At 36.4% G+C, this 26,982-nt stretch overlaps 3 protein-coding genes across 5 annotated transcripts in view; all 3 read left to right on the top strand.

Annotated features, from left to right (window-relative positions):
• The first annotated feature begins 244 nt into the window (after window positions 1–244).
• Window positions 245–5,093, top strand: tnni4b.3 (troponin I4b, tandem duplicate 3). The gene is made up of 6 exons (XM_051689937.1): window positions 245–1,407; window positions 1,497–1,538; window positions 1,860–1,991; window positions 2,080–2,169; window positions 4,218–4,391; window positions 4,651–5,093. The coding sequence occupies exons 1-6, from the start codon at window positions 1,369–1,371 to the stop codon at window positions 4,741–4,743; spliced, it is 570 nt and encodes a 189-aa protein (XP_051545897.1). The 5' UTR covers window positions 245–1,368; the 3' UTR covers window positions 4,744–5,093.
• Window positions 5,094–5,407: 314 nt separating this feature from the next.
• On the top strand, window positions 5,408–16,528 carry LOC127436034 (bisphosphoglycerate mutase-like). Its single transcript, XM_051689931.1, has 4 exons — window positions 5,408–5,495; window positions 10,001–10,623; window positions 13,165–13,304; window positions 15,584–16,528. Exons 2-4 carry the CDS (start codon window positions 10,023–10,025, stop codon window positions 15,698–15,700), a joined length of 858 nt encoding a protein of 285 aa, XP_051545891.1. The 5' UTR covers window positions 5,408–5,495; window positions 10,001–10,022; the 3' UTR covers window positions 15,701–16,528.
• A 4,508-nt stretch (window positions 16,529–21,036) lies between these two features.
• Window positions 21,037–26,982, top strand: part of LOC127436021 (non-muscle caldesmon-like) — a 36,228-nt gene continuing 30,282 nt past the window's right edge. For all 3 annotated transcript variants that reach the window (XM_051689906.1, XM_051689909.1, XM_051689907.1), the window contains exon 1: window positions 21,037–21,176. The gene's annotated coding sequence lies outside the window, so the exon portion shown is untranslated. The remainder of the gene's footprint in view (window positions 21,177–26,982) is intronic.

Genomic DNA, 26,982 nt, shown 5'->3' on the forward strand with positions numbered 1-26,982 from the left:
AATAGATGTCTGGGTGATGTACATGTGCTGTCAGTGTAATGTCCTTTCAACAAGGACATGATATTTTTAAACTTTCTGTGTAAACACTTGTCACATGTGGCAATCGGTCTCTTCCAATGATCGTGTATACAAGATCTAGTGCACATACACCCTCAATAATGTTTAAGTAGCCTATTGTTGCACTCACCTTTAGTCTACAGAACATTAAGCACAGGTCAGTATCAGGTGGCCCATCACATTGCTGACTAGCTACTGCTCAAAGCCGTCTAAGATGCAAAGCATTTGAGAATGACATTGGTGTGGACACTGGTCTATTTTAGTAAGCCTCTATCAAGGACATCAGAATCTATAAATTTGAAGTTTCTTCCCTCTAGTCATAACAACGTCATACTTCCATCTTCTGAGAGGTAAGTAGACTATTTTCAGGTTATAGCCAGGGGTTAGTAACAAATAAACTTAATATTATTATGTTAGTATTAGATAGTAGTTGTTGAGTATTTAGCTTCTTAATAAAGATCTAAATATCTCTTTTAGTCTACTTAATCTTTCAAAGACTCCATTTTAAACCTAAAAAAAATTTACTTTTTTAAAAGGGACTAAAACCAAACTCTTTAAAACAGTAAAAGATTTGTTTACACAGAGCATTTGATTTTTAGGAAGTCAAAAAAGTACATTTTATACTGTTTTTGTTGAATAATAGTGCACCTGTACATATAAATTATGCATTGCATAAAGAAAACTGAAGTATTCTGTCATTTGTAAGTCACCAGGAAAAAAACAAAGGCACTAACATGTCTGAGCCTACGTAAGTATTTTATGTACTCAGCAACAGTGTTGGGTGTAATGCATTACCAAGTAATTAATTACTGTAATTAAATGACTTTTTCATTTAATAAAGTAAGGGATTACTTTTTAATTTAATTACAGTTACTTATGATGTAATTGTGTTAAATACTGTATATAGAACAATTCAATATAAGACAATAGTGAATTTAAAATCGAAATTTAATGTCTAATGTTAAAATATATGTTTTCTAATTTAATGCAGCCCCCTTAAATAATTTGGCCAGTTCATGAATGATTTATTTGATTTTATATGATTTATTTGAAAGAATTAAAAGAACAGTTTCATGTCTATCCTTGTATTTTTTGAGGTTGATAAGGGTTTTAGAAAGTAATTAGTAATAAGTAATGCAATTACTTTTCAGACAGCGTAATTAGTATAGTAACTAATGAAGATGTAATTAGTAGTTAGTAATTAATTACTTTTTTTAGTTACTTACCCAACACTTCTCAGCAACTGTTTAATATTTTTATATATTTCAAAGTTAACTTGTTTATCCCATTCTCTTAAATGTGTTTGTCTGTATGTGCATACTGTGTGTGTGTATCGTTTGTGTTAGTCCGGTGAGTATCCTGTACTCAAACAATTAAACACTGTGACATTTTTGACAGGGTCACACTGTTGTTCATTTCATATTGGCTCTCTTCCTCAGAGAAAGCCAAAGATTACCGCATCTCGTCGGTTATTCTTAAAGGTATCTATTCTGTATTATAATGATGTTAGAAAAATGTTCATTTTGCTTTAACTCTTGAGTTTATGACATTGTCTGTACTCGCATTGTATATGAACATGTTTTATGTTTGGAATAAACAGTTCACCATGAATGTTTTTTGCCCATGTAAACAGTGAAATTATACAACTTTGTCACATGACCTTTACTGAAACTGTCTTATGAATACAGTTAGTTATGTTGTAATGTGATCAACTTCACTGGGGTGCATTTATGATTGTATCTTCATACCATATCATTGCTCTGGATCAGCATGCTTCATCATTTTGATGCATTGATTTTCAGACCAAAATACTGAACAAGACCAGCACATTGCTGGTGGAAGAGAAGGAACAGAAAAAGATTGAGAGAGAGAGAACACTCAATGAGAGAGCTCCTCCACTCAAACTGTCTGAACTATCTATACAGGACTTACAGGTTGTTATTCTTTGGGGAATGAAGATGAAAGCTCTTCATATTTTGTCAAGATTTATTTGACTCTTACTTGCCAATGTTCTTTTTACAGAATCTGTGCAAAGAAGTACATCAGAAAATTGATGTTGTGGATGAGGAACGATATGACACTCAAGCTAAAGTTTCCAAAAGTGAAAAGGAGGTAACTTTTAACTGTGGAATTGTATGGTGCCTTGGGCAAAACCCGCTTCAACACGCCCCCAAAGTTGTTGGGGGGGATGGTCCGTGTGGGTGCCTCGGGCCGCCCCCCTGCAAGATGCCGCTCTGGGCAACTGCCCATGTCGCCCATGCCTAAATCCGCCACTGAATCAGGGTAAACGGGATTCTAGCACACATGCAGAACTGACAAGAGAACAAGACACAAGACGAACTGGCACTGGACAGCAAACACGAGGAGACTAAAATAGGGAGAGAAAGCAAGAGGGTTAATCCAGGGCAGGTGTTAACATTGAACAATAACGTGCAAACGAGGCAGGGTGTGACGTCAGACCGAGAAGCATGTGGCGCTACAGAAACAATAACAAAGCTGCGTGCTCTCACAAGAAGGCAAAACAACCGCGTGTTTACACAGAGACAGACACGGCCCTGTCAGACCAAAACCCAGACGTGACAACAACCTTATTGTAAAGTTTACCAAATTTGACATTTGGAATCTGAGGATGATTTGAAAAGTGAAGCGTGGGAAACATTATTTGAAAAGTTATCTCAAATGACTTTTTATTAAAAGGGATAGTTCACCAAAAATGAAAATTCTCTCATCATTTACTCACCCTCATGCCATCCCAGATGTGAATGACTTTCTTTCTTCTGCTGATCACAAATGAAAATTAGAAGAATATTTCAGGTCCGTAGGTCCATACAATGCAAGTGAACGGTGACCAGACCTTTGAAGGTCCAAAAAGCACATAAAGGCAGCATAAAAGTAATCCATAAGACTCCAGTGGTTTAATTAATATCTTTAGAAGCGATATGACAGGTGTGGGTGAGAAACAGATCAATATTTAAGTACTTTTTTTTACTATAAATCTACAATTTCAAATCCACATTCTTCTTTTGTTTTTAACAGTTCGCTTTTTTATGCATATCGCCACCTACTGGGTAGGGAAGAGAGTTTATATATATAAAAAAAAGACCTAACTATTGATCTATTTCTCACCCACACCTATCATATCGCTTCTGAAGATATAGGGCCCTATTTTAAGTGTGCAAGCGATTAAGCACAACGCAATACCTTAACTCATAAGCGCAAAGTCAATGGGCATGGCCATAGAGTTTTGGTATTTTCGTGCAAGCAAGCGCTAAGTCTAGGCGCAAGTAAGTTTGGCCAAATCACGCGCGCAGTGCGCTAATCTGGTCCAGGGAGGACTTTCTCCGGCACCGTCTCCGTCCTATGCAGTCCATTTCCTGTCAAGCTCCAACAATATAAACAATGACAACACATTCATAAGAAGCTGACCCCTGTGAAAAACTCCTGGCTCCGCCCCTGAAACATAATAATAATAATAATAATAATAATTGAAAAAATAAACTATGTCCTCTAGAAAGTTTAACCCAAATCTCATAATTTTTTGTTTCAACAAACGGCTTTAACATCGATTGTCAAGGACATTATTTGATGTTCTTTTCAGAATTTGGGCATTAACTTTATTACCACCTGCTGGTGAAATCTCCAAACTGCAAATGCAGGAACTGAATTTGGACTTAGCGCTGAGTTAAGACATGATATTGAGACGTCTTAGCGCAACGACCAAATTCTGAGGAAAATAGAAAATTGCGCTTTGCACCACTTCAGTTACATACAATACATCCACAGTTTGTGCGCCTACACCCACAGTAGAGCAAATACTCCCACCCACGCCCACTTTCGCTTTGCGCTGGCACGAAAATTGCACTTAGTATTAGCGCACTCATGAAAATAGAGCCCATAGATTTAACCACAAGTCATATGGATTACTTTTATTGTTCTTCTAAAAGTCTTAATTTGTGTTCAGCAGAAGAGAGAAGGTCATACACATCTGAGATATCATGAGGGCGAGTAAATGATGAGAGAATTTTCATTTTTGGGTGTACTATATTTTTAAGAGTATTTCATTATCTCTCATAGTTATTGGTCCCTATGCCCCTGATAAGCATACTGTTGGGAAGAGCCCCAATACATTTTAGTCCTAAATAATCAATGGTTTTGTTTAGATTGCAGATTTGAACCACAAAATCTCCGACCTTAAGGGTAAAATGAAAAGACCTGCCCTGAAGAGAGTGAGGGTGTCTGCTGATGCCATGCTTGGTGCCCTGCTCGGTGCCAAACACAAAGAATCAATTGACTTCAAGGCAAACCTTAAGACAGTGAAGAAAGAAGAGGAAAAGGTAAGAATAAACATACCTCAGTACAAAGACATCTATAGCTTACCAAGGCTTTTTTACCGAAACACAAAATTGAAATAATAAATTATTCCAATATTAAATAAAATAATGTTTAAATTGTTTTTGTTTGTTCTTTCAGTCAACAAAATTAAAGCTTTTATTAAAAGTAAAACATATTACCTATCACAAAAATATGGCATTGTTTAAATGGAAGCAAGAACATGTTATGGAATTGTGTCTAATTTACCTTTAATTCACACAGAAAGAGGAAGTAAATGACTGGCGTAAAAATGTGGATGCTATGTCAGGCATGGAGGGCAGGAAGAAGTTGTTTGCAGGACCAAATGCTCAATAACAATCCTAGTTAAATAGGCCATTTAATGCTATTTAAATATATTCATGTGTAACTAATACATTTAACTGTGGGTATGTGTTTGTTTTATTGTTCTGTATGAGTTGGATAAATGAGAAAAAAAAAATGATTGAGCGAAGAGAAAGAAATATAGTACAGAGCAGCACTATTGTTGCACATATCACAGTTATAAGTTAAATTGTTACATATGTTACACATATAAAACATTAGTATATGATAATATATGATTATTTTATAATTTCATCCTGTCATTATATAGTCATTTTTATATCATAATATTTATATGTGATTGTGTGTATTTTGAGAAGAAATAAAGCTAAATGTTTTCACAACATTCTGGGTAATTTCTAGGCTTTTCTCTCTAGGTTGTGGTTGTAAATGGCACTTCTCATTTTTATAAGAGTCTGTTAAATGCTTCAACAAAAGACAACTAACATTTCAAATGAAGTAGATCAAAATGTAACGCTTGCTTATAGGAATTTAACAGTACAGCTGGACTTACCTGCATAAAAATGAAGTCAATAAAGTTTTCAATCCTGTACAAATTGATTTAAATAATGCGCAGCACCCTCAAATTAACGCCACAATATGTTTAAACACGCCTACTTCTGGGGATTCGCATATCTGATTGGCTCACAGAAGTGTCACTCAACAAAGCGGTACGTGTTGATAGTAGCACCAGTGTCTGTTGCAGTGCTGCTGTAACTGTGGGTTGGGCGGTTTATCATCTAAAGGTGAGCTCTTGTTTATTGTAAATTTATATGAATACAGCTTTTTAAATCATCACTTAAGTGCATGACTGTTGGATAGAAGCCATAATGATTTAATTAATTTTATTTGCTAATACGGAACGATTTTATGAGGTGGCATGCTAGCAAGCTAGTCCAGCTGTGTCTAATACTGTTTTCATACAGTTATTTATCTGTATTATTCGTCACAGCCCTTCTGTTTATGTATATTTCTCTTCAGTATTTGGATTATTCTAGATTTTAACTGGTGAATGCAAAAACATCTCAATGTTATCCTATGAAAGTTAGAGTTGGTCAGACCACTGATTCGCCTAAATTAGCACCTTGCTGACATTTAGTCGACCCTTAACCTTTCTGTTCTCAAAATAGGTTTATACCTTATTTGTTTCTTCAAGGAAACTGCAAAGTTTATTTTTAATTCATTCTGTTGAGATAGTTAACAAAAAAAGTTCAAAAGTTTGCATACCCTGGCAGAAATTGTGAAATTTTGGCATTGATTTTGAAAATATGACTGATCATGCAAAAAAACAAAAACAAAATAACTGTCTTTTATTTAAGGATAGTGATCATATGAAGCCATTTATTATCACATAGTTGTTTGGCTCCTTTTTAAATCATAATGATAACAGAAATCACCCAAATGGCCCTGATCAAAAGTTTACATACCCTTGAATGTTTGGCCTTGTTACAGACACACAAGGTGACACACACAGGTTTAAATGGCAATTAAAGGTTAATTTCCCACACCTGTGGCTTTTTAAATTGCAATTAGTGTCTGTGTATAAATAGTCAATGAGTTTGTTAGCTCTCAGGTGGATGCACTGAGCAGGCTAGATACTGAGCCATGGGGAGCAGAAAAGAACTGTCAAAAGACATGCATAACAAGGTAATGGAACTTTATAAAGATGAAAAAGGATATAAAAAGATATCCAAAGCCCTGAAAATGCCAGTTAGTACTGTTCAATCACTTATTAAGAAGTGGAAAATTCAGGGATCTCTTGATACCAAGTCAAGGTCAGGTAGACCAAGAAAGATTTCAGCCACAACTGCCAGAAGAATTGTTCGGGATACAAAGAAAAACCCACAGGTAACCTCAGGAGAAATACAGGCTGCTCTGGAAAAGGACGGTGTGGTTGTTTCAAGGAGCACAATACAACGATACTTGAACAAAAATGAGCTGCATGGTCGAGTTGCCAGAAAGAAGCCTTTACTGCGCCAATGCCACAAAAAATCCCGGTTACAATATGCCTGACAACACCTTGACATGCCTCACAGCTTCTGGCACACTGTAATTTGGAGTGACAAGACCAAAATAGAGCTTTATGGTCACAACCATAAGTGCTATGTTTGGAGAGGGGTCAACAAGGCCTATAATGAAAAGAATACCATCCCCACTGTGAAGCATGTTGGTGGCTCACTGATGTTTTGGGGGTGTGTGAGCCCTAAAGGCATGGGGAATCTTGTGAAAATTGATGGCAAGATGTATGCAGCATGTTATCAGAAAATACTGGCAGACAATTTGCATTCTTCTGCACGAAAGCTGCGCATGGGACGCTCTTGGACTTTCCAGCACGACAATGACCCTAAGCACAAGGCCAAGTTGACCCTCCAGTGGTTACAGCAGAAAAAGGTGAAGGTTGTGGAGCGGCCGTCACAGTCTCCTGACCTTAATATCATCGAGGTTCATGCAAGACGACCAAAGACTTTGCATGACCTGGAGGCATTTTGCCAAGATGAATGAGCAGCTATACCACCTGCAAGAATGTGGGGCCTCATAGACAACTATTACAAAAGACTGCATGCTGTCATTGATGCTAAAGAGGGCAATACACAGTATTAAGAACTAAGGGTATGCAGACTTTTGAACAGGGGTCATTTCATTTTTTTCTTTGTTGCCATGTTTGTTTTATGATTGTGCCATTCTTTTATAACCTGCAGTTGAATATGAATCCCATAAGAAATAAATGAAATGTGTTTTGCCTGCTCACTCATGTTTTCTTTAAAAATGGTACATATATTACCAATTCTCCAAGGGTATGCAAACTTTTGAGCACAACTGTATAATTAATTTATTTATATATATATATATATATATATAAGAAATTCTGTCACCATTTACTCACTCATGTTATTCAAACCCCTATGACCCTATGAAACACTTAAAGGGGTCATGACAAACTTAAAAAAAAAAAAAATATATATATATATATATATATATATATATATATATATATATATATATATATATATGTGCTGTCATTCAATTAATTTTTTTAAATCACGATTAATCGCATCATTTTTTTTTTTTAAGTTAATCAACAATATTAATTTGCCGGTAGACTGTGGCTATCTGCTTTCCTACAGCAATCTTGAAGCTGCGTTAATGATTTGCGTCAAAGCTGCAGTGTCGTGCGGCACATTAAACTCGCCATGAAAAGCGCTTGCAAACAAAAACGTCTCATTCTGCATTTTGGTGATAGTTAAGATTTGGTGTGCTTGGGGCCTGGGTAGCTCAGCGAGTATTGACACTAACTACCACCCCTGGAGTCGTGAGTTTGAATCCAGGGTGTGCTGAGTGACTCCAGCCAGGTCTCCTAAGCTGTCTGAATTGCTCGGTTTGGGCCTAAGCGCCTTAAAACTTCAATGTAAACGCCCACTGTTATGATTGGCTAACATCGTGCAGCCCCCTTGAATACACAGCCATATATATTTGAAACTCAATTGGAAAAAAATGAATCAATTCCACAATAAAACAAAACTGAATATCAGATTTCATACACATAACGAACACCCAGCACAGTTCATTTAAATGTATTAAACTGTTAACTCAAGCACAGCAGCTGCATGAGTTATGACATTTGAAACATTCGTGAACAAAACTGGTTACTTATGGTTTTGCAGTTGGGTCCAGTAGTGTTTTAATGGACCCATCTTTCAATAACAGTTCCTTTGCAAAGTTTGAATCATATTGTGACTGGTTCACAAGCAATCCAAGCTGATATGAGCTGAAAAAACATACAGTCCAATATGATACAAGGCGAAAACAAAATACAATCCACAATTAAATTTTCAAACGTAATACGATCCACGATAAAACACGCATATAATACTGCACTGACTTGATCAGGAGCCTTCAGTTGCTCTTCTTGTTGTTTAGGTGCTTCAACAGGCCAAAGCAGAGACGCTGATCTTCACAGGTGTGACATCTCACATCTTCCAAGTCTGTTTACATAAGGCATGCAGTTCTCTCAGCCAGCAGATGAGCAGTTGAAGCAGAACAGACACGTCTTTAAAATTTGCACTTGTACCGCACTGAAAACGCAGTGCACATTGCCGAAAACTCATCAAAACTATCAAAGATGTCCAACTAGTGCATGTTTACATACGGAAACTTTTGAAAATAGTGCAAATGGGAGCAAAAAAGCATCCTGGATGCATTTATTCTCAAAACAGCAAGACACAGAATGAGTGTCTCATTTTAAGATTTGTAATTTGACATTTGCGTCTTTTGAAAGTGACGTGAGATGCATGATAATGGTCAAAGCAATTCGTCTAGTGCATGTTTATGTCGAAAAACATTTAAGAAGGTGTCCTGTGTAAGTCCCCTTTAGTGTAGGTACATCGCTAATGACAGATGAGGCCTAACTCTCCTCTGTAACATTTCTGACTGAGAACCAGTGGGCAGGGCCAAGGGTGCGACATTGTAAAAGTGGGCGGTGATGTCTTGCTGTAGAGGCGGTCTTTTGCTGAAGTATTGGTACTTCTGTTTGCAGCTTGGTTTAAATAAATGCTCTTTCTATTGAGAAGGAAGTTTTGATTTCTCAAACTTACAGTATGATTTTATAGTAAAATGACCTCTTATATGTCAAAAGATCAAGGAAAATTTTATTCAGGCAGAATGACACCCTCAATCACCATTCACTTTAATTGTATTGTATGCCATGAAAGTGAATGCTGACTGATGCTCTCAGTTCCTAAAGGCCCAGGTATACTTCATTTTTGCGCATTCCGGGTCATATCGCACCGGGCCTACTGCGTTGCCTTCCTGAGTACAACTTTCTGACCGCGAAAGACGCATGCACACTACAACTGTTTTGTGACATTCTTTTAGTACAGTCAATGGCCAGCGCATGCGCAGAGGACACGCACAGCTGAGGAAGCATGTTTAAATCAGCTGATCAAGCCGTGCGGCTATGCTGATGACGCAATTTGCGTCACACACACTGTGTGCGAAGCGATCCGCAACGTGCACACCCAAAGAATACTTTGGCCATAACATTCTGTCTGACGTCTCCTTTTGTGTTCCATGTAAGAGAAAAGTCATAAGGATTTGGAACAACATGAGGATGAGTAAATGATGACATGTTTTTAATTTTTTTTTGGTGAATCTTAATGCATGTAATGTCACTACAAAGTCTATGTTACATTATTGCATATACTTAAATTGAATATCTATTTCTGAATCTCATTGCCTTGTGAAATATTTTCAGGCCTCCATTCTGCATCTTCTGGATGTCCAAATACAAACTTTTTCTGCTCAGGCATGGCGAAGGGGCCTGGAACAAGGAGAACCGCTTCTGCAGCTGGGTTGACCAGAAACTGAGCGAGAACGGGGTGGTGGAAGCCCAAGAGTGTGGTAGGCTCTTGAAAAAACATGGATACCAGTTTGATCAAGTTTTTACCTCCATACTGACCCGTTCCATCCAGACAGCCTGTTTGGTCCTGGAGGCCATGGGCCAAGAATGGGTCCCAGTCACAAAATCCTGGAGGTTGAATGAACGACATTATGGTGCCCTGATTGGCCTTAATCGGGCTGAGATGGCATTGATCCATGGTGAGGAACAGGTTAAACTGTGGAGGCGTAGTTATGACATCACTCCACCCCCAATTGATGAGTTACATCCCTATTATGCTGAAATTTATAACGACCGTAGATACAGTACGTGTGATATTCCGAAAGAGGAACTGCCCAAAACAGAAAGTCTAAAGGAGGTGTTGGACAGACTTCTACCATACTGGAATGATGTCATTGTACCGGTGATCAAGAGTGGCCAAACTGTCCTCATCTCTGCACATGGCAATAGCTGCAGGGCCTTGCTTAAACATTTGGAAGGTAAAATATATTTATTGTTGTCAAGCTGTTTTAAACCCAGTTTAATGTAGGTTTAGCTGAAATTATACCAGCAGGGGCATATGTTCTAGTTCATAGCAAAAATGAATAATTTTTAGTTTGAAAGAACATCTCAAATCCCTTCAAACTAAGTTATTACATCCCTCTAAAGGCAGCTGAGCTGCACTCTATGCTATAACCTTTGACTTTCCAGCACTTGGAATACATACAGTAACTTGCTTATTTTTGTTTTAAAAAGAAAAAATTATAAATCTGAGTTGCTCTTCAGACTGCTTTAATACTAAATTAATTTAATACTTTATTAGTTTAGGAGCTTATTATTAAATGACCATGTTTACATGTGCTTAAGAAAACTGTTTATTCCAGGGTTTTTGTAGAAAGCGGTGCTCTGAAACGTCATGCAAACGAGAATGCCGATTTCCTTATGCTGTTTTTTAGGGATTCAGAGAAAGCAGTTTAAAACACCTTGGTTTCTCCCAGAGAACACAGCTTATGTTGTCATGTAAATGCTTGAGTGGTGTTCTAACAGGTTTCTGAAGAGTGTGCATGTGCGTAAACAGACCGGAGAGCAAACGTCATAGGTTGGAGACCAACAACATGTCAACACAGTGGAAATAATTCAACATTTCTGGGAGTATAGTAGGAAAAGCACAAACACTATAAACTGTACCCATTTATACACACACCAATGTAAAATATCGACTGTCCGTCAAGCATATATGCTAGGGCTGCAACTAACAATAATCGACTTTAGAACGATTATTTGACTATTCGGGTGATTATAGCAACAATTAATCATTAGCTCCCAACCGACTATTTAGCTTGTGCCCCGACTTAAAAGGTTGTATTAAATGTGCTTGCTAACAAGAAAGAGGACAAAATCATCTTTTAAAAATACCTCTAAATGACATTCACTAAATTAAAGGAAAAAAATACTTTTAAGTTTAATTCAGTAAAAACTTCACTGCAAAAACTCCTATTGTTATCAATTGTTTTTGTCTTGTTTTCCATTTAACATTGTCTAAAAATCGTTAAAACAAGATACATTTACTTGAAGCAGCGTAAGATATTTAGACTTGCTTTAAGAGAATTTATCTTAAATATAGCTATATTTTGTGTATTAGTGTATTTTTCACTTGGTTATACTTCTACGAGTGTAGTAAAGACAAAATATACTTACATTAAAGATCTATTCTCTAAAAGCAAGTCTAAATATCTTATTTACTGCTTCTCAAGTGAATGCATCTTTTTTTTTTTTTTTAAGGATTTTTAGATATTTATATCGGAAAATAAGCCCAAACAAAAACAATTCAAAAATATATTTTGTTGCTGTGTATAATGGGGTGAAGACTACCCTCTCTTACCTTTTTTGTTCACTTCAATTAATCTTTAACTCACAAAAAAACAAACTCTCTCTTATTAATAAAGCTGCGTTTTGCCAATTTTCTTCATGCTAAGAAATGCACAGTGACACATACACCGATCAGCAACAGCATTAAAACCACCTGCCTAATATTGTGTAGGTCCCCCTCGTGCCACCAATACAGCGCCAACCTGCATCTCAGAATAGCATTCTGAGATGATATTCTTACCACAATTGTACAGAGCGGTTATCTGAGTTACCGTAGACTTTGTCAGTTCAAACCAGTCTGGCCATTCTCTGTTGACCTCTCCGTCCACAGAACTGCCGCTCACTGGATGTTTTTTGTTTTTGGCACCATTCTGAGTAAATTCTAGAGACTGTTGTGCGTGAAAATCGCAGGAGATCAGCAGTTACAGAAATACTCAAACCAGCCCGTCCAGCACCAACAATCATGCCATGCTCCAAATCACTGAGTTCACATTTTTCCCCATTCTGATGGTTGATGTGAACATTAACTGAAGCTCCTGACCTGTATCTGCATGATTTTATGCACTGCAGCCACACAATTGGCTGATTAGATATTTGCATGGATGATTGTTGGTGCCAGGTTTCCTTGTGAAGAGTCAAAACCATGCAGATAGGAATTATTCAAGCAGTAAGGTTATTGGCACAAAAAGTTGCTCAATATGCCCTGCAGTGCTGCTCTCCGCACCATCATTAGAGTTTCATATGATATCATGTTATGTTAAATGAGATCAAACGACTATTCAACAATGAAAATGTTTGTCGAAATTTTTATTGTCGACATTGTCTATAACATTGACTAATCCTTTCAGCCCTAGTATATGTGCACATACAATGTGGCAATCCCAGAGTTTTAAGTAAGAGGGAAACCGCACTATTGAAGCGCAATTCTGTTGCAGGACGTGATGGAAAGCTAAGAAAACAAAAATAGCAACAGCTCTGGAATATTTGGAAATAAAACAAAACAACTGAGAATTTCTGGTGTCCATGTAAACATAGTCAGTGTTATCAATAATACAGCAAAGACAGTGGAAAGTGTGTAGTAGTAGCCATAAAGTAGGTTTTAAAAATATTAAAACATCACCTTGAAATACTTTAATGTGCTTAATACATACTTTTGCAATCTTTTTCATCAGGTATATCAGAAAAAGACATTGTCTGTGTAACATTGCCCACCGGAGTACCAGTCTTACTGGAGCTGGATGAGGATCTTCGACCCGTCAAGCCACGTCAGCTCTTGGGTGACCAAGCTAAAATTCAGGCAGCTATCAAAAAGGTGGAGGATCAGGGAAAGGTCAATGGAGGAAATAAATAAGGTTTCCTTGTGAAGAGTCAAAACCATGCAGATAGGAATTATTCAAGCAGTAAGGTTATTGGCACAAAAAGTTGCTCAATATGCCCTGAAGCACTGAATCATTACACTGGCGGCCAAAAGTTTAGAATGTTACTTTTATTCACCAAAGTGGCATTCAACTGATCACAATGTATAGTCAGGACATTAATAATGTGAAAAATTACTATTACAATTTGAAAGAAAATTTCAGAACTTCTTAAACTACTTGAAAGAGTTCTCATCAAAAAATCCTCCACATGCAGCAATGACAGCTTTGCAGATCCTTGGCATTCTAGCTGTCAGTTTGTCCAGATACTCAGGTGACATTTCACCCCATGCTTCCTGTAGCACTTGTCATAGATGTGGCTGTCTTGTCGGGCACTTCTCACACACCTTACAGTCTAGCTGATCCCACAAAAGCTCAATGGGGTTAAGATCCATAACACTCTTTTCCAGTTATCTGTTGTCCAGTGTCTGTTTCTTTGTCCACTGTAACCTTTTCTTTTAATTTTTCTGTTTCAAAAATGGCTTTTTCTTTGCAATTCTTCCCATAAGGTCTGCACCCCTTAGTCTTCTCTTTACTGTTGTACATGAAACTGGTGTTGAGCGGGTAGAATTCAATGAAGCTGTCAGCTGAGGACATGTGAGGCATCTATTTCTCAAACAAGAGACTGATGTATTTATCCTCTTGTTTAGTTGTACATCTGGCTTCCACATCTCGTTCTGTCCTTGTTAGAGCCAGTTGTCCTTTGTCTTTGAAGACTGTAGTGTACACCTTTGTATGAAATCTTCTGTTTTTTGGCAATTTCAAGCATTGTATATCCTTCATGCCTCAAAACAATGATTGACTGATGAGTTTCTTGAGAAAGCTATTTCTTTTTTGCCATTTTTGACCTAATATTGACCTTAAGACATTGCCAGTCTATTGCATACTGTGGCAACTCAAAAACAAACACAAAGACAATGTTAAGCTTCATTGCAACGAACCAAATAGCTTTTAGCAGTGTTTGATATAATGTCAAGTGATTTTCTAGTACCAAATGATCAATTTAGCATGATTACTCAAGGATAAGGTGTTGGAGTGATGGCTGCTGGAAATGGGGTCTGTCTAGATTTGATCAAAAATGACAATAATGTCCTGACTATACTTTGTGATCAGCTGAATCAGTATACATTATTCCAAACTTTTGGCCGCCAGTGTATACCAGTTAAGGATAGTTACAGCATATAGGTCAGCTCCACTAAATGTTTGTATCTTGTTTTAGTAGTATTTTAACAAGAATCACAAATAATTATATATGTCTTTATTGATATTTGGAATTCAGGCACTGGTTACTGATTCAAAATACAGATTTATTACGTATATTTCCTCATTGCAGAAGTAAAATGCAATAGTAGATACATATGTCAATTTATTTAAACTGATGTTTTACTAAAACATTTTTTGTTAGCTCTTTTTTCCAAACTTGTTATTTTCCAATGCATTTTAACCACAGAAAACCAGTGGTGCCTTTGGAAAAAATAGAATCCAAACGTTGTCTAATGAAATTTATTGACAGTAGTGTAAAGTAAATTCTAACCATTTGTGTTTTTAAAACAAGGAATACTGGAATTCCAAATGGAATGGAATGGAATCATTCAAAAAAGTAGTAAATAAGAGAAGCTTATCCTTGCAGAAATCAAAATGCAACCATCCAGAGTTAACTTGATATATTGACTCCATTGTTAGGACCTTCCAAAGCACAGTTTAAACCTAATCTCTCCCAAAACGTTTTAATCAAGCTTATTATAGGGATAGTTCACCCAAAAATAAAAATTCTCTCATCATTTACTCACCCTCATGCCAGGCCAGATGTGTATGACTTTCTTTCTTCTGCTGACCACAAATGAAGATTTTTAAAAGAATATCTCAGCTCTGTTGGTCCTTTCAACTTCAAGCATTAAAGTAATCCATAAAACTCAGTGGTTAAATCCATGACTTCACAAGCGTTATGATAAGTTTGGGTGTGAAACAGTCAATATTTAAGTCTTTTTTTAATTTAATTTTTATTTTTTTACTATAAATCTCCACTTTCATATCTGAAAGTCACGTGTGGAGATTTGGAGTAAAAAAGGACTTGAATATTTATCTGTTTCTAACCCACACCTGAAGATATGGACTTAACCACTGGAGTCTTATGGATTACTTTTATGCTACTTATATCTGCTTTTTGTACCTTCAGATTTCTGGTCATCATTCAGTTGCATTGCAAGGACCAACAGAGCTGAGATATTCTTCTAAAAATCTTCGTTTGTGTTTGGCAGAAGAAAGAAAGTCATACACATCTGGGATGGCATGAGGGTGAGTAAATGATGAGAGTATTCATTTTTGGGTGAATTATCCCTTTAAGAGTAACCTGTGGCCAGGAAACCAGCCCCTATTATTTGTAATGATGAACTTCATTGGAAGTATGAGAGGTAATTTAAAATTATTTAAAAATATTTTTAGTTATTTGCACTGAGAGCAAATGTTTGCTAAATCTTAGAAAGTATTTTAAAACAATTATTTAAAAGGGATGCTTTGTTTTAATTGAATGTATTTAATAACAGAAATATTAAGATACTGTAAGTTAAGAAGACTAAGTTATTTTCAGTTTTAAGATGAGCTGCCTCATGCAATGGCAAATGCAACTCTCACTAGCTCTTTTTTACTGTACTTCATTATGTTCTACCAACCAACATTAACCAACACATATGCAAAAAGAACAGTAAACAGTGGCCGCCCAGCTGCTCTTGACTGGTGTGTAACCATTGCACCAGTTTTTTTTAAATGTATGTGCATTGTAATAACTGTTTTGTTTATTGTATTTATTTAACACTGTACTGTACTGTATCAATAGAGAAGATGTTTTGTGTTTGTACTTTTTGTTATAATGGTCATGGATTCACTGTTACATGTTTATATCTACTACCCCTGCCTAACTTCTATGATACAATTATGCAAATTATTGCTCAATGTGGTTTATTTTTCACCATTCAGCAGCACTTCTATCAAGATTAGCACATCCCTCTACTTCAAAATTCTCAAGTGGTAAAACATAAAATGTAATGCCTATAAAATGTTTAAATAGTTTGATGTAGAATAATATAAAAGAATAAAGATTACAATTATAAATCTGGTTAATGAGCATTGAGTGATGTGTGTGTGAGTCTTTGAGGAGAATGTAGCTTCATCATTGGAATGTATAAAGCATGAAATGTGTATATTCTGTTAAAAAATACCAAGAACCCAAATTAACCAGGAGGAGGTGCTACATTGCAACAGTCTTTTCTAAGTAGACAATTATCCAGTGGTACAAATGATGAGGGCAAGAACTTAATGGAAAATATTGGTGGATATAGTAGGTTTGATTTCAGTGTAATCACTTACGACATAAGGAAACTGATCTTGGATGTTCAGGAGGATGTAGCACTTGGCAAATTACCAATTCACTACCTATTCAGTAAGCCTGTAACAGCTCAAATTTGTCATGTTGAGCAGGTATGTTCTCAAAAAGAGGCACTTTAATGTTCTTATTCTTTAATGTCCTCTTAGAATCTCCTGTTATATAGTGTTTCAAGCACACACTAACAGAGAACTTTTTGGGAACGCCTTTACACCTACTTATTCATGCAATTATCTAATCAGCCGATCATGTGGCAGCAGTGCAATGCATAAAATCATGCTGATGCGGGTCTGGAGCTTTAGTTAATGTTCACATCAACCATCAGAATGGGGAAAAAATGTGATCTCAGTGATTTGGACTGTGGCATGATTGTTGGTGGCAGACGGGCTAGTTTGAGTATTTCTGTAACTGCTGATCTCCTGGGATTTTCACGCACAACAATCTAGAGTTTACTCAGTGCCAAAAATAAAAAACATCCAGTGAGTGGCAGTTCTGCGGACGGAAGTGCCTTGTTATTGAGAGAGGTCAACGGAGAATGACCAGACTGGTTCGAGTTGACAGAAAGGCTACGGTAACTCAGATAACCACTCTGTACAATTGTAGTGGCCAGAACAGCACCTCAGAATGCACAACATGTCGAAACTTGAGGCAGATGGGCTACAACAGCAGAAGACCACGTCGGTTACTTTATTAGGACCATAGTGTTCCTAATAAAGTGCTCAGGGAGTGTATATTTCTTTTAACATAACTACATGATTGTTTGAAAGAATATTCCCTCTATGCAAGGAATTACACTCATTCAAAAAAAAAAAAAAAAAATTATAATGTAATTTAACTGAGTTTATTTACTGATGCTATGAAGATGTGACCAGACAGCCCATATCTAATTGCATATGATTTGAACTCATAAAATATTTGTCATGGACAGTGTTCTAAAACAAGGATATGATGGTCCTTACTTTAGAACAACATGGATTTGAAACAGTACAAAAACATCATGGAATCTGAGTTAAGAAGCTCTGCCTAGGATTCAGTTTGAGATCTGTTCTGTTTGGCTGAAGCCCAGAGAGGCCTGGACACAAAGTAGCCTCTTCTTTACTACCAAATCAGAGACTGGTTTTAAAGTTTCTTTAAAAATGGTTATGGAGCAGCTAATACTGGGCAAAAGAGAAGTCACTACATGGAGTGAATGAATATCCATAGAGGGGGCATGGTGTAAATGCCAGTAGTTGCACTGTGGTGTTCCCTTGTAAAACTACTTATCCATCACTGTCAGAAAAGATAGAAAGATTGTGAAAGGTTTAAATGGTTTGAAATATTCCAGATTTATTTCTCGTTTCAGAGAAGTAACAATCATTTTTAACAATAGCATTTTTTTTTAATGTCGATATAACTGTCTAATAGAAAAGTGATAATAGAAAAAAAAAAAAGAAAAAAAAACATCACTGTGCATAGTTCAATGAAATATAAAAATGATAAAGGGAAGTTAGTTCTGGATTCTGATTGGTAACTCGAATCTCTGCATGTCTATTTGAGAATCTGCTTCTCATTTTTTGCAGCATTTCAAAGTAGTGCTGGGGATTTTAATTAATTGTTCATTTTTATTTCCTTCTAGTGACAATTTCTGGAGATCGCATATTTACGCCAATAGGTGGCGACAAATGAGCGTCATTTACGTTATGAGTGTGTCATTGTTTTTAAGGAATCAGTGAGTCAGACTCGTTCACCACAAAAACAATGGAAGGGAATGAGTACAATTAAAGATTCGTTCAGAAACACTCATTCCTATTTTTAAGTTGCATCAGGAAGAAATATAAATCTGATATTTAACACAGCAACGCTGGTAAAGCTTCAAATGGAGGGGAACCCCAGCACCACTGCAGCGTGGAGAAGGATGGTGTGTTCGTAGGCCTGTGTGCGTAGTGGTCGTGTGCAGAGCAGTTCCGGTGCAGGGAGGTATTGCTGAGGAGAACTCAGGAGAAGCGTCAAAGGAGGCGAGGCAACAGGCAGGATGGTAACCACAATCCCGGCGCACACAGTGCAGACTGATAACCAATACACAGAACTCGTAACAGGGTATACTGGGACAGAGTGGTAAGCAACAAGACTTAAACAACGATAAAGCAACTAACACAAAACAGAGTGAGGAAAATATAGTCAGGGAACTAATGGCGATCAGGTGCCCCTTGCAGTAAGCTGGAATGATCAGCGTTACCATGGAAACAATCAAGGCTTCCATGGCAACGCTGATTACGCGAGCCAGCGACACCTGAACCAAACAGAGAGAACATGTAATGAAAAACTGGAACAAACCAGCGGACTCATCGAGACCGTGACAAGTTGTGCTTGACGTTTTGGCTTCTTTTTAAACTATTTTCATTTGTGGAGAAGAAAAGCACAAACTAACTGGCCACTTTTTGTCTGAAACTTATGTTTTTAATATTATTTACTCATTAAACTATTTTTAAATGGGATTTTCTAAAAATGTAACTTAGGAAACAATTTCCACACAGAAATTACTAGTAATTTTAACAGACCAAATTTATAAAGGAATGTTCCAGATTCAGTACAATTTAAGCTCAGTTGAAAGCATTTGTTACATAATGTCGATTACCACAAAAATGTATTTCAACTCCTTTAAAAAAAGCAAAAAATCGAGGTTCCAGTGAAACACTTAAAATGGAAGTGAATGGAATTAAAATACTCACTTTTTCAAAAGTATAGCCACAAGACATAAAGGATATGTGTGTAAACATGATTTTAGTGTGATAAAATCACTTACAAACCTTTTCTGTGTTAAGTTATAGCCAATTGTACAACTTTGTTACCATGGCGATGTGATGTCAGCAAACCCTAAATCGACAGTAAAAATTACAATTTAAACATCTTTACAGCTCATATAATACTGTCGTAATGTCACAAATACTGTCGATTGAGCTTAACTTGTATTGAACCCTGAATATATCCCTGAATAATAAAGGCTACACACAATTCTTGATTGCTTTAATTAGAAATTCTCAAGTAAAATTTACTTCACAATTCCCTTTTCAAGTAAATTTTACTCACTCTTTATTTGTGTATTTTACTCAAGCAACATAGCACTGAAGTAAGCCATGCTTTTAAAATTGTACTAGCATTTCAAAGTATTATTATTGTATTTAGTCATGTACCACATTACACGCAGAAGCCTTCCACAGGGAAGTTTACTGTATGCTATGTAGTCTATTAGGCAACATCACCTTGCTTTACTGCCGACAGAAACAAGATCAAGAGCTGCGCATGAAGACCTGAACACTTGGTGTGCAAAACATGATTAAATTTTATTTTATTTTTTATTTTTTGATAATTTTGAGTAGAAAATTCACTTAAGACTTAACAAAACAAGAAGTTACCAAACGTAACAACAAAATCAACAATAAAAACATTTAAATAACTTGCAAACAATAAAATAATGCAAACTCATTAATTATCCAAGCTCGGTGCATGCTGGGAAACAACAGCTTCAAAACATTTTTTTTTTCTTTTCTTTTTTTACTTATTTCATTTACCTGTGAAATTTACTCAAATTAGCAAATATATATGACAAGGTTTTCTACTTTAGGATTGATACATGATGACGCATTGTTAAGATAACAAACAATAATAAATATTATTTACTTATAAGCTAGAGCATTCATTTTTACATGTTTGAATTTAGTACAAATGTAGAATTTACTTAATATTTTCAGAGTAGAAAGTACTTAATCTTTTCTGCTATATTTACTTCACCACAAAATATATTTTTTCAGTGTACTTGTTTGTTGAACTCTTTGTGGCTATGGCCAAATCGCAGTCGTGCTGATATACAATAGCACTCTTGCTCAAGTGATAGACTATTGCTTAAACATAAATACATCATTTGGCAGAAACGCCTCAGACTTGTTGAAACAAAAATCAAATTAAGATTGAAGCTGCATAACATTATATGTGAAAAAATACATTTGGTTGTCTTTTACTCACTGAGGTTATTTATCACTAAAAGTCACCAGCCAAGAGCAATTTGTTCTGGACTAACCAACACTTACTTTATGCCAATGACTTGGTAAGGTTTCTGTTTGCAATACCTAGAACTAATAAGCAACAACTAAGCTGTAGCAAATCATGATGGGAGTGATATATCAGAGTGTAATGAATGACTATTACTTGTGGATGGAAGAAAAACATAAGAAGTCTGTTGGCAAATGCTTTGAATTGATGGAACTGTGCAGAGGCGGAGTCTGAATGGCTGCAGATTTATAAAATGTGGAGTCAGGACCAATGTAATTTCTTCAGTGTGCCCTTTTTCAGAAGGACGTTCATATTTGAAGGCTAAATTGGAAAGCAAGCTGAAACCTGCTCCAGTCCATTACAGGTAGGTGTTATAAGCATCATGACAATTGACAAAAACAATTTGAAAATGAATTTTTAATTGAAATATATGCATCATAATATTACAATATTATTTGAATAATACTTTTGTCCTGAGAACATTACCAAGCATGCTATAATGAAAATAAAATGTAGCTTAATAAATTGGCTTGGCAAAACTCAAAATTTCATGCTGCAAAATGTTACATACTGGCTTGCCACTTGTTCTCAGAGGTGGATTGCACTGCTTTATTTTCAATGATTGACAAAACAATTGTTGACTTCTTTTCTTTAAAACTAGGCTACCAATCCCAGAAACCCACTAACTGCTACTTACTTTAAGCATGAACAACCTTTGGGTCTTTCTAATTAGTTTTCTGCGTGCATGGAACAGCCAAAAGGCTTTTCAATACACCTGCATCAAACCACTTTGGATCAAAACAGGTTCTACCCTTTTTGTTGTAGTTTAACTTCACCATGTCAAAACTCCCACTGAATGCAACTGATGCAGCTTCATTAAACTGTGTTACAGGGGTCCTACAATAAATACAGTTTATGAAAACAATCTTAGGGAGAACTATATAAACCTTTCTATGTTCAAACATCAAACATAGATAGTTGGAAATTATTAGAGAATGCCTCAGTCTTATATCCCAGAGTGCAGATCTGGTGACAGATGAATGCAGCAGTCTGTGGAACGCACAACAGCACCAGCAGCGTGTGTGTGTTTTGTGCGGCTATACAGAATCTGGAGGCAATTCTGTGCACAGTGATAACAAGCCTTGGCACAGGCTGCAGGCAGGATGTTAGAAATACTGCCCTATGCTTCCGGAGTGAAATGGGCTCAAGTTTGGGAATGCTGTTGACCCATAGTGCTCTGATCTAGCGAAATCAGGGAGCCAGGGATGCTGGGTCAGCTGGGGCTAATCGAGGATCAAAAAGTTTTGCTTTTCCCATTGAAATCATACTTCGATGGATGCAACAACATGGTAGTGGAAGGACACAGAGCAATTCATACTGATGTTTTGGTTGGCACTTGGCAGAATTTCCAGTTAGCTTTTCAAATTTAAGAGTTTACTTCCTCAGACCCACCTATCTGCTACAGTGGCCATAAAAGGTACATTTGGATCCATATGTTATACTTTAAATTTAATTGCATTAGATACGGAACAAAGTATCAAACCTTTGTGACATCTGCAAACAAATGATGCTAGGTCTTTTCTCAGAACTAACTTCTCTTTCTTTGCCATTTGTGCAGTGATGTTTAGACAACTGATCCAAAGGTGATTATTAGTGGATCTATGAAGTCAGTTCCTGTCAAGATTAACCACAGGTGTTGTTCATCACATTTATGGACATGTTCCTTAAAGTTTGACACACAGAAAGTCTTTAAATACTTCGTCTTGATTTTGGACAATATATTGTTTAATCATTTGAAAACATAGGTTTTTTTTGTTTTTTTTTTGGTGACATTTTGCTTGAAAAGTGTGTATCTGGTATATGTCTTTAAAATAAATGCAAGTTGTTTGATATTTTGTAATATCATTTAAAAACAGTTCATACAGTTTAACGTGTGGCCTAAGTGTCCAAATTCTTTCTGGGGTCATTTACAAATCACTGTTACTCATTAAACTGTCTGGTGAAAACTCTAAAATTCCTATTGGCTTAATCCTGACATCAGTACTGATTGAAATGGATAAGAGCCAGACTATGTACTCAGTGAAATCTATAGTTATTTCAGTTGTGCTGGGTAGAGGCTGGATTTGGACCTTTAGTGTTGTTTGCATAGTTAAATATATAACAAGACAAGATCCCTTAGACTGCTCATTTGATACACAGTTTATTGCTGCCAGATGTTGAAAGGCTTGTAATTTGAAGACAAAGTTTCCATTGTATTGCCAAATTATGCAGCAAACATTTTTTATGATAGACTTGGACATATTGGACCTGCAGTTTACCACTTAACCCAAGATGATGGACAATTGGCACATTTAGCATTCCCAAGTCGTGAGGTCAGAGTAAGATGAAACCAAACTTTCATTGGCTAGGTCCATCAAATATGCATGGAGAAGTTTGCAGATGTTTTGTGAGTAAGACAGAAAACCCAAATTCCGTTTTAAAGTTTAGACCTTGAAAGTGTTCCATCACAACATACTGTTTATCATATGTTATCCAGGACATTTGCTGTGGAAAAGCTTTGGGGCTGGAGCACACTCGTGCCAAGTCAGGTCTTTTCCTTACATGGTATAAGCCACCAGGCATAAGACCATCTCCTTCCCAATACACATTGGATCTGTCTGGCCATGATCAATGTCTTGTCACCCAGGAGACCTGGAATGTGTTTAACTGCAATTTTCCTTTTCAAGCATATCAGTGTCTTGTCGTCTACTTCCCTAGTGAGACCAATCTGTAAACTCTCAGGACATATTCTGGATTTGGAAAATTTCTTACATAGCTAAAAGTTATGTCATTATTACCTTTTTGGGTTATTTAGCCAAATAAAGCAAGATAGAATGAATACTATTGCTAAACAAAACTATGAAAACAGCCTATTTCAGGTCAGGTGTTCATAGTTCTTGCTGAGCCATGGGAGAAGCATAATTAATCACCTAAAAGATGGTACAAAGCCACCTGTTCAATAGTTTATTAAAGCTTCTTGAATATTTTAATGAATATGGCATGTTGGAAATGATTGTTTATGGTCATATGAAGTAAGCAGAGATTGAATTATAATCAAACGCATTCTTATTTAACTCAAACAACTTAGGGTCTGCTGGAATGCATTAAAATATACATAAGTATGCCTACAAATGTTTCCTCTTTGCATGCTGGGGAATGTTTAAGGGAGGGCATAAGCTTTGAGAGATCAAAGACCTTAAACATTTTAAAATAATGTATAGCAACGCAGTGATTCAAACTTTGGAATCCTGACCTGCATTGCTATCTGATTCATGAAGTGCTCATTAAAGACCCCATGAAATGGAGTTTTGTAGCTTTTAATCCATGTTTTTTTCACTTTGAGGTTGTCTATAATCTAGTGTAATTAACTTTTGGCAGATATACACATTTAAAATGTACAGTCTCTTCTGGGAAAACAGACCAAAAATATTTATGACTCATCTTGTACTCAGGGGCGTGTACAAATGTTTCTCCAATCAATTTCTCTCTAGAATGAGAATACCCAGCCCCCAAAAACCACCTTCCTCTGAATAGCAGTAGATGGTAGCAAACTATGTTCATGTCTGTGATGTAAACTAACGGGTATTGGCTATTTTAAAAAGGGGCAAGCCTTGCAATATGTTCCGCCTATACTACTGTTTATATAGGAAATACGTCAACACAGGAAAGAAAACTGTGCTCATCAAGTGATTTCATGGGGCTTTAAAGGGGACTGAAATGACCTATTATTGTGAGCAAATGTTGGTCTTTTGTTAGAGCAACAGGTGTACATGTTGAGATCTGCCATTTTTAGTATGTTAAACTAAATGTTAGTACTTATAATAAGATCTCACCTGGCATTTACGTTGACTGTTGATGCATTTGTTGTTTGAAAGTTCTGAACCCAATATGATCCTAGGAAGCACAACTGGGTTTTGCCTTCTTTAGGACCTGTACCTGCATCCTAAATTACAGAAATATATCATATGATTCTATTGTGCCTTGACATAAAGGTTGTAGCCCTTGGCATAGAGATAGCCAAAGATGTATGATGGGTTTGTTCTCGAACAGAAGGTTTCTGTTCTAGTGGCACAGGTGCAGCTACCCTTAATTCTAAAGGAAATGGATATCAATTTTAACAGAGAGAAAAATTGGTAATTGGAACAGTCATTTAGATGATCAGTACTCTGATTTATTAATCTGAGGTCAGTTTTTGCCACGGAGCCACGGGGTGGATTAAATGTAGGGATACGTAGGAGCCATTGAATAGATATGTGTATAATGTGTATTTTGGGCTGTCAACACTCCGGGGGAAATATGCGCTGGGTGAGAGGCATTTAAGCAGGTGTTCAGACGCAGGGGAAGGAGGAAGTAGGAGGCTTGGGTGGCGGGAACGATAGGCAAGGCAAGGCAAGTTTATTTATATAGCACATTTCATACACAATGGCAATTCAAAGTGCTTTACATATAAATAATAAGAAAATACAAGAATAATTAAGAACAAGAAATGAGATTAAAAAGTAATAAATTGAATTAAAAAAATAAAACATTATTAAAATGAGTAAAAAAATATAAAGAAAAAGAATACAGAAATATAATTATGCAGTGCAATCAGTAAGTGCAGCAATACAGTTCTAACCACTCACATTCACTGCCACACACATGTAGGCCGCATCGCATCACCACCACAATCGCAAAGGTAAAAGTCTGTAAATAGTGTATATGTTTGTAAAGTTAAATAAATGGGAACAAAACCCAAATTCATCCATAACGCCTGGACATTGGATTATGTGTGTGTGTGAAGAACACATTTTGCACCCAAGATGGCAGCTATAGTAGGAGACTGGAAAATAAGGATAGCTGCTACTACTGGATAGTTCACCCAAAAATGAAAATTATCTCATTGTTTACTCGCACTCATGCCATCCCAGATGTGTATGACTTTCTTTCCTCTACTGAACACAAAGTTTTTTAGAAGAATATTTCAGCTCCGTTGGTCCATACAATGCAAGTGAATGGGTACCAAAATTTTGAAGCTCCAAGTACACATAAAGGCAGCATAAAAGTAATTCATACAACTCTAGTGATTAAGTCCATGTCATCAAAAATTATATGATAGGTGTGGGTGAGAAACAGATCAATATTTGAGTCCTTTTTGCTATAAATTTTCCTCCCTGCCCAGTAGATGGCGATATGCACAAAGAATGCGAATCGCCAAAACAAACGAAGAAGAATGTGAAAGTGGAGATTGATAGCAAAAAAGGACTTAAATGTTGATCTGTTTCTCACCCTTACTCATCATATCGCTTCAGAAGTCATGGATTATGGATTAGTTTTATGCTGCCTTTATGTCCTTTTGGAGCTTCAAAATTTTGGTACCCATTCACTTGCATTGTGTGGACCAACAGAGCTGAAATATTGTTCTATAAATCTTTGTTTGTGTTCTGCAGAAGAAAGTCATACACATCTGGGATGGCATGAGGGTGAGTAAATGATAAGGAATTTTTTTGGGTGAACTATCCCTTTAAGTAATCAACTTAAAGTAAACATTTACAGCTGGTGTACAAAAATAAGAGGCAGCACACAAAGGCAGAGGGGTGACAGAGGGCTAGTAAAGTCTCAGAAGTTCAAGCAACATAGATTTTTTAGTTGTTAGCCAAAAACTTGACATTTAAATTAATATTTAATTAAAGACAACTTGATTTTTCTAGTAATGGCAAAATTAGGGTTTACAGTGAAACAAATATGTAGGTTACATGATAATGTATAGTAAGCAATATGAAATAAATCTTCTGTAACACTGAATGACCTGAATGGCTGATTGTGCATTCTCCTGCTTCTACTTATCAAATAAATAAATATATGCACAATTTTTTATTTTTTTTAAATTATTTTATTATGTGAGAAGAAAGAAGCCACAGAATGATAAGAGAGACATGAAAGTAGCACGGCTACAATATGTAAGAAATTGGTTGCCTAGCACAACAGGGAATATTTGCTCAATAAAATGGGAAAATATGCCACGGTTGACCGATCAGAATAAAAAAGAGGGCCATTCGAGCTAGCTGAGTTGTAATCAGGTATGTATTGTTTTCTAAACACTTAGTTACAGTTTGTGTGTAAAAAGCACAAATCTGAGAGTAAAATTAATA

The sequence above is a fragment of the Myxocyprinus asiaticus genome, chromosome 46, assembly GCF_019703515.2.
Source record: "Myxocyprinus asiaticus isolate MX2 ecotype Aquarium Trade chromosome 46, UBuf_Myxa_2, whole genome shotgun sequence".
Lineage (NCBI taxonomy): Eukaryota > Metazoa > Chordata > Actinopteri > Cypriniformes > Catostomidae > Myxocyprinus > Myxocyprinus asiaticus.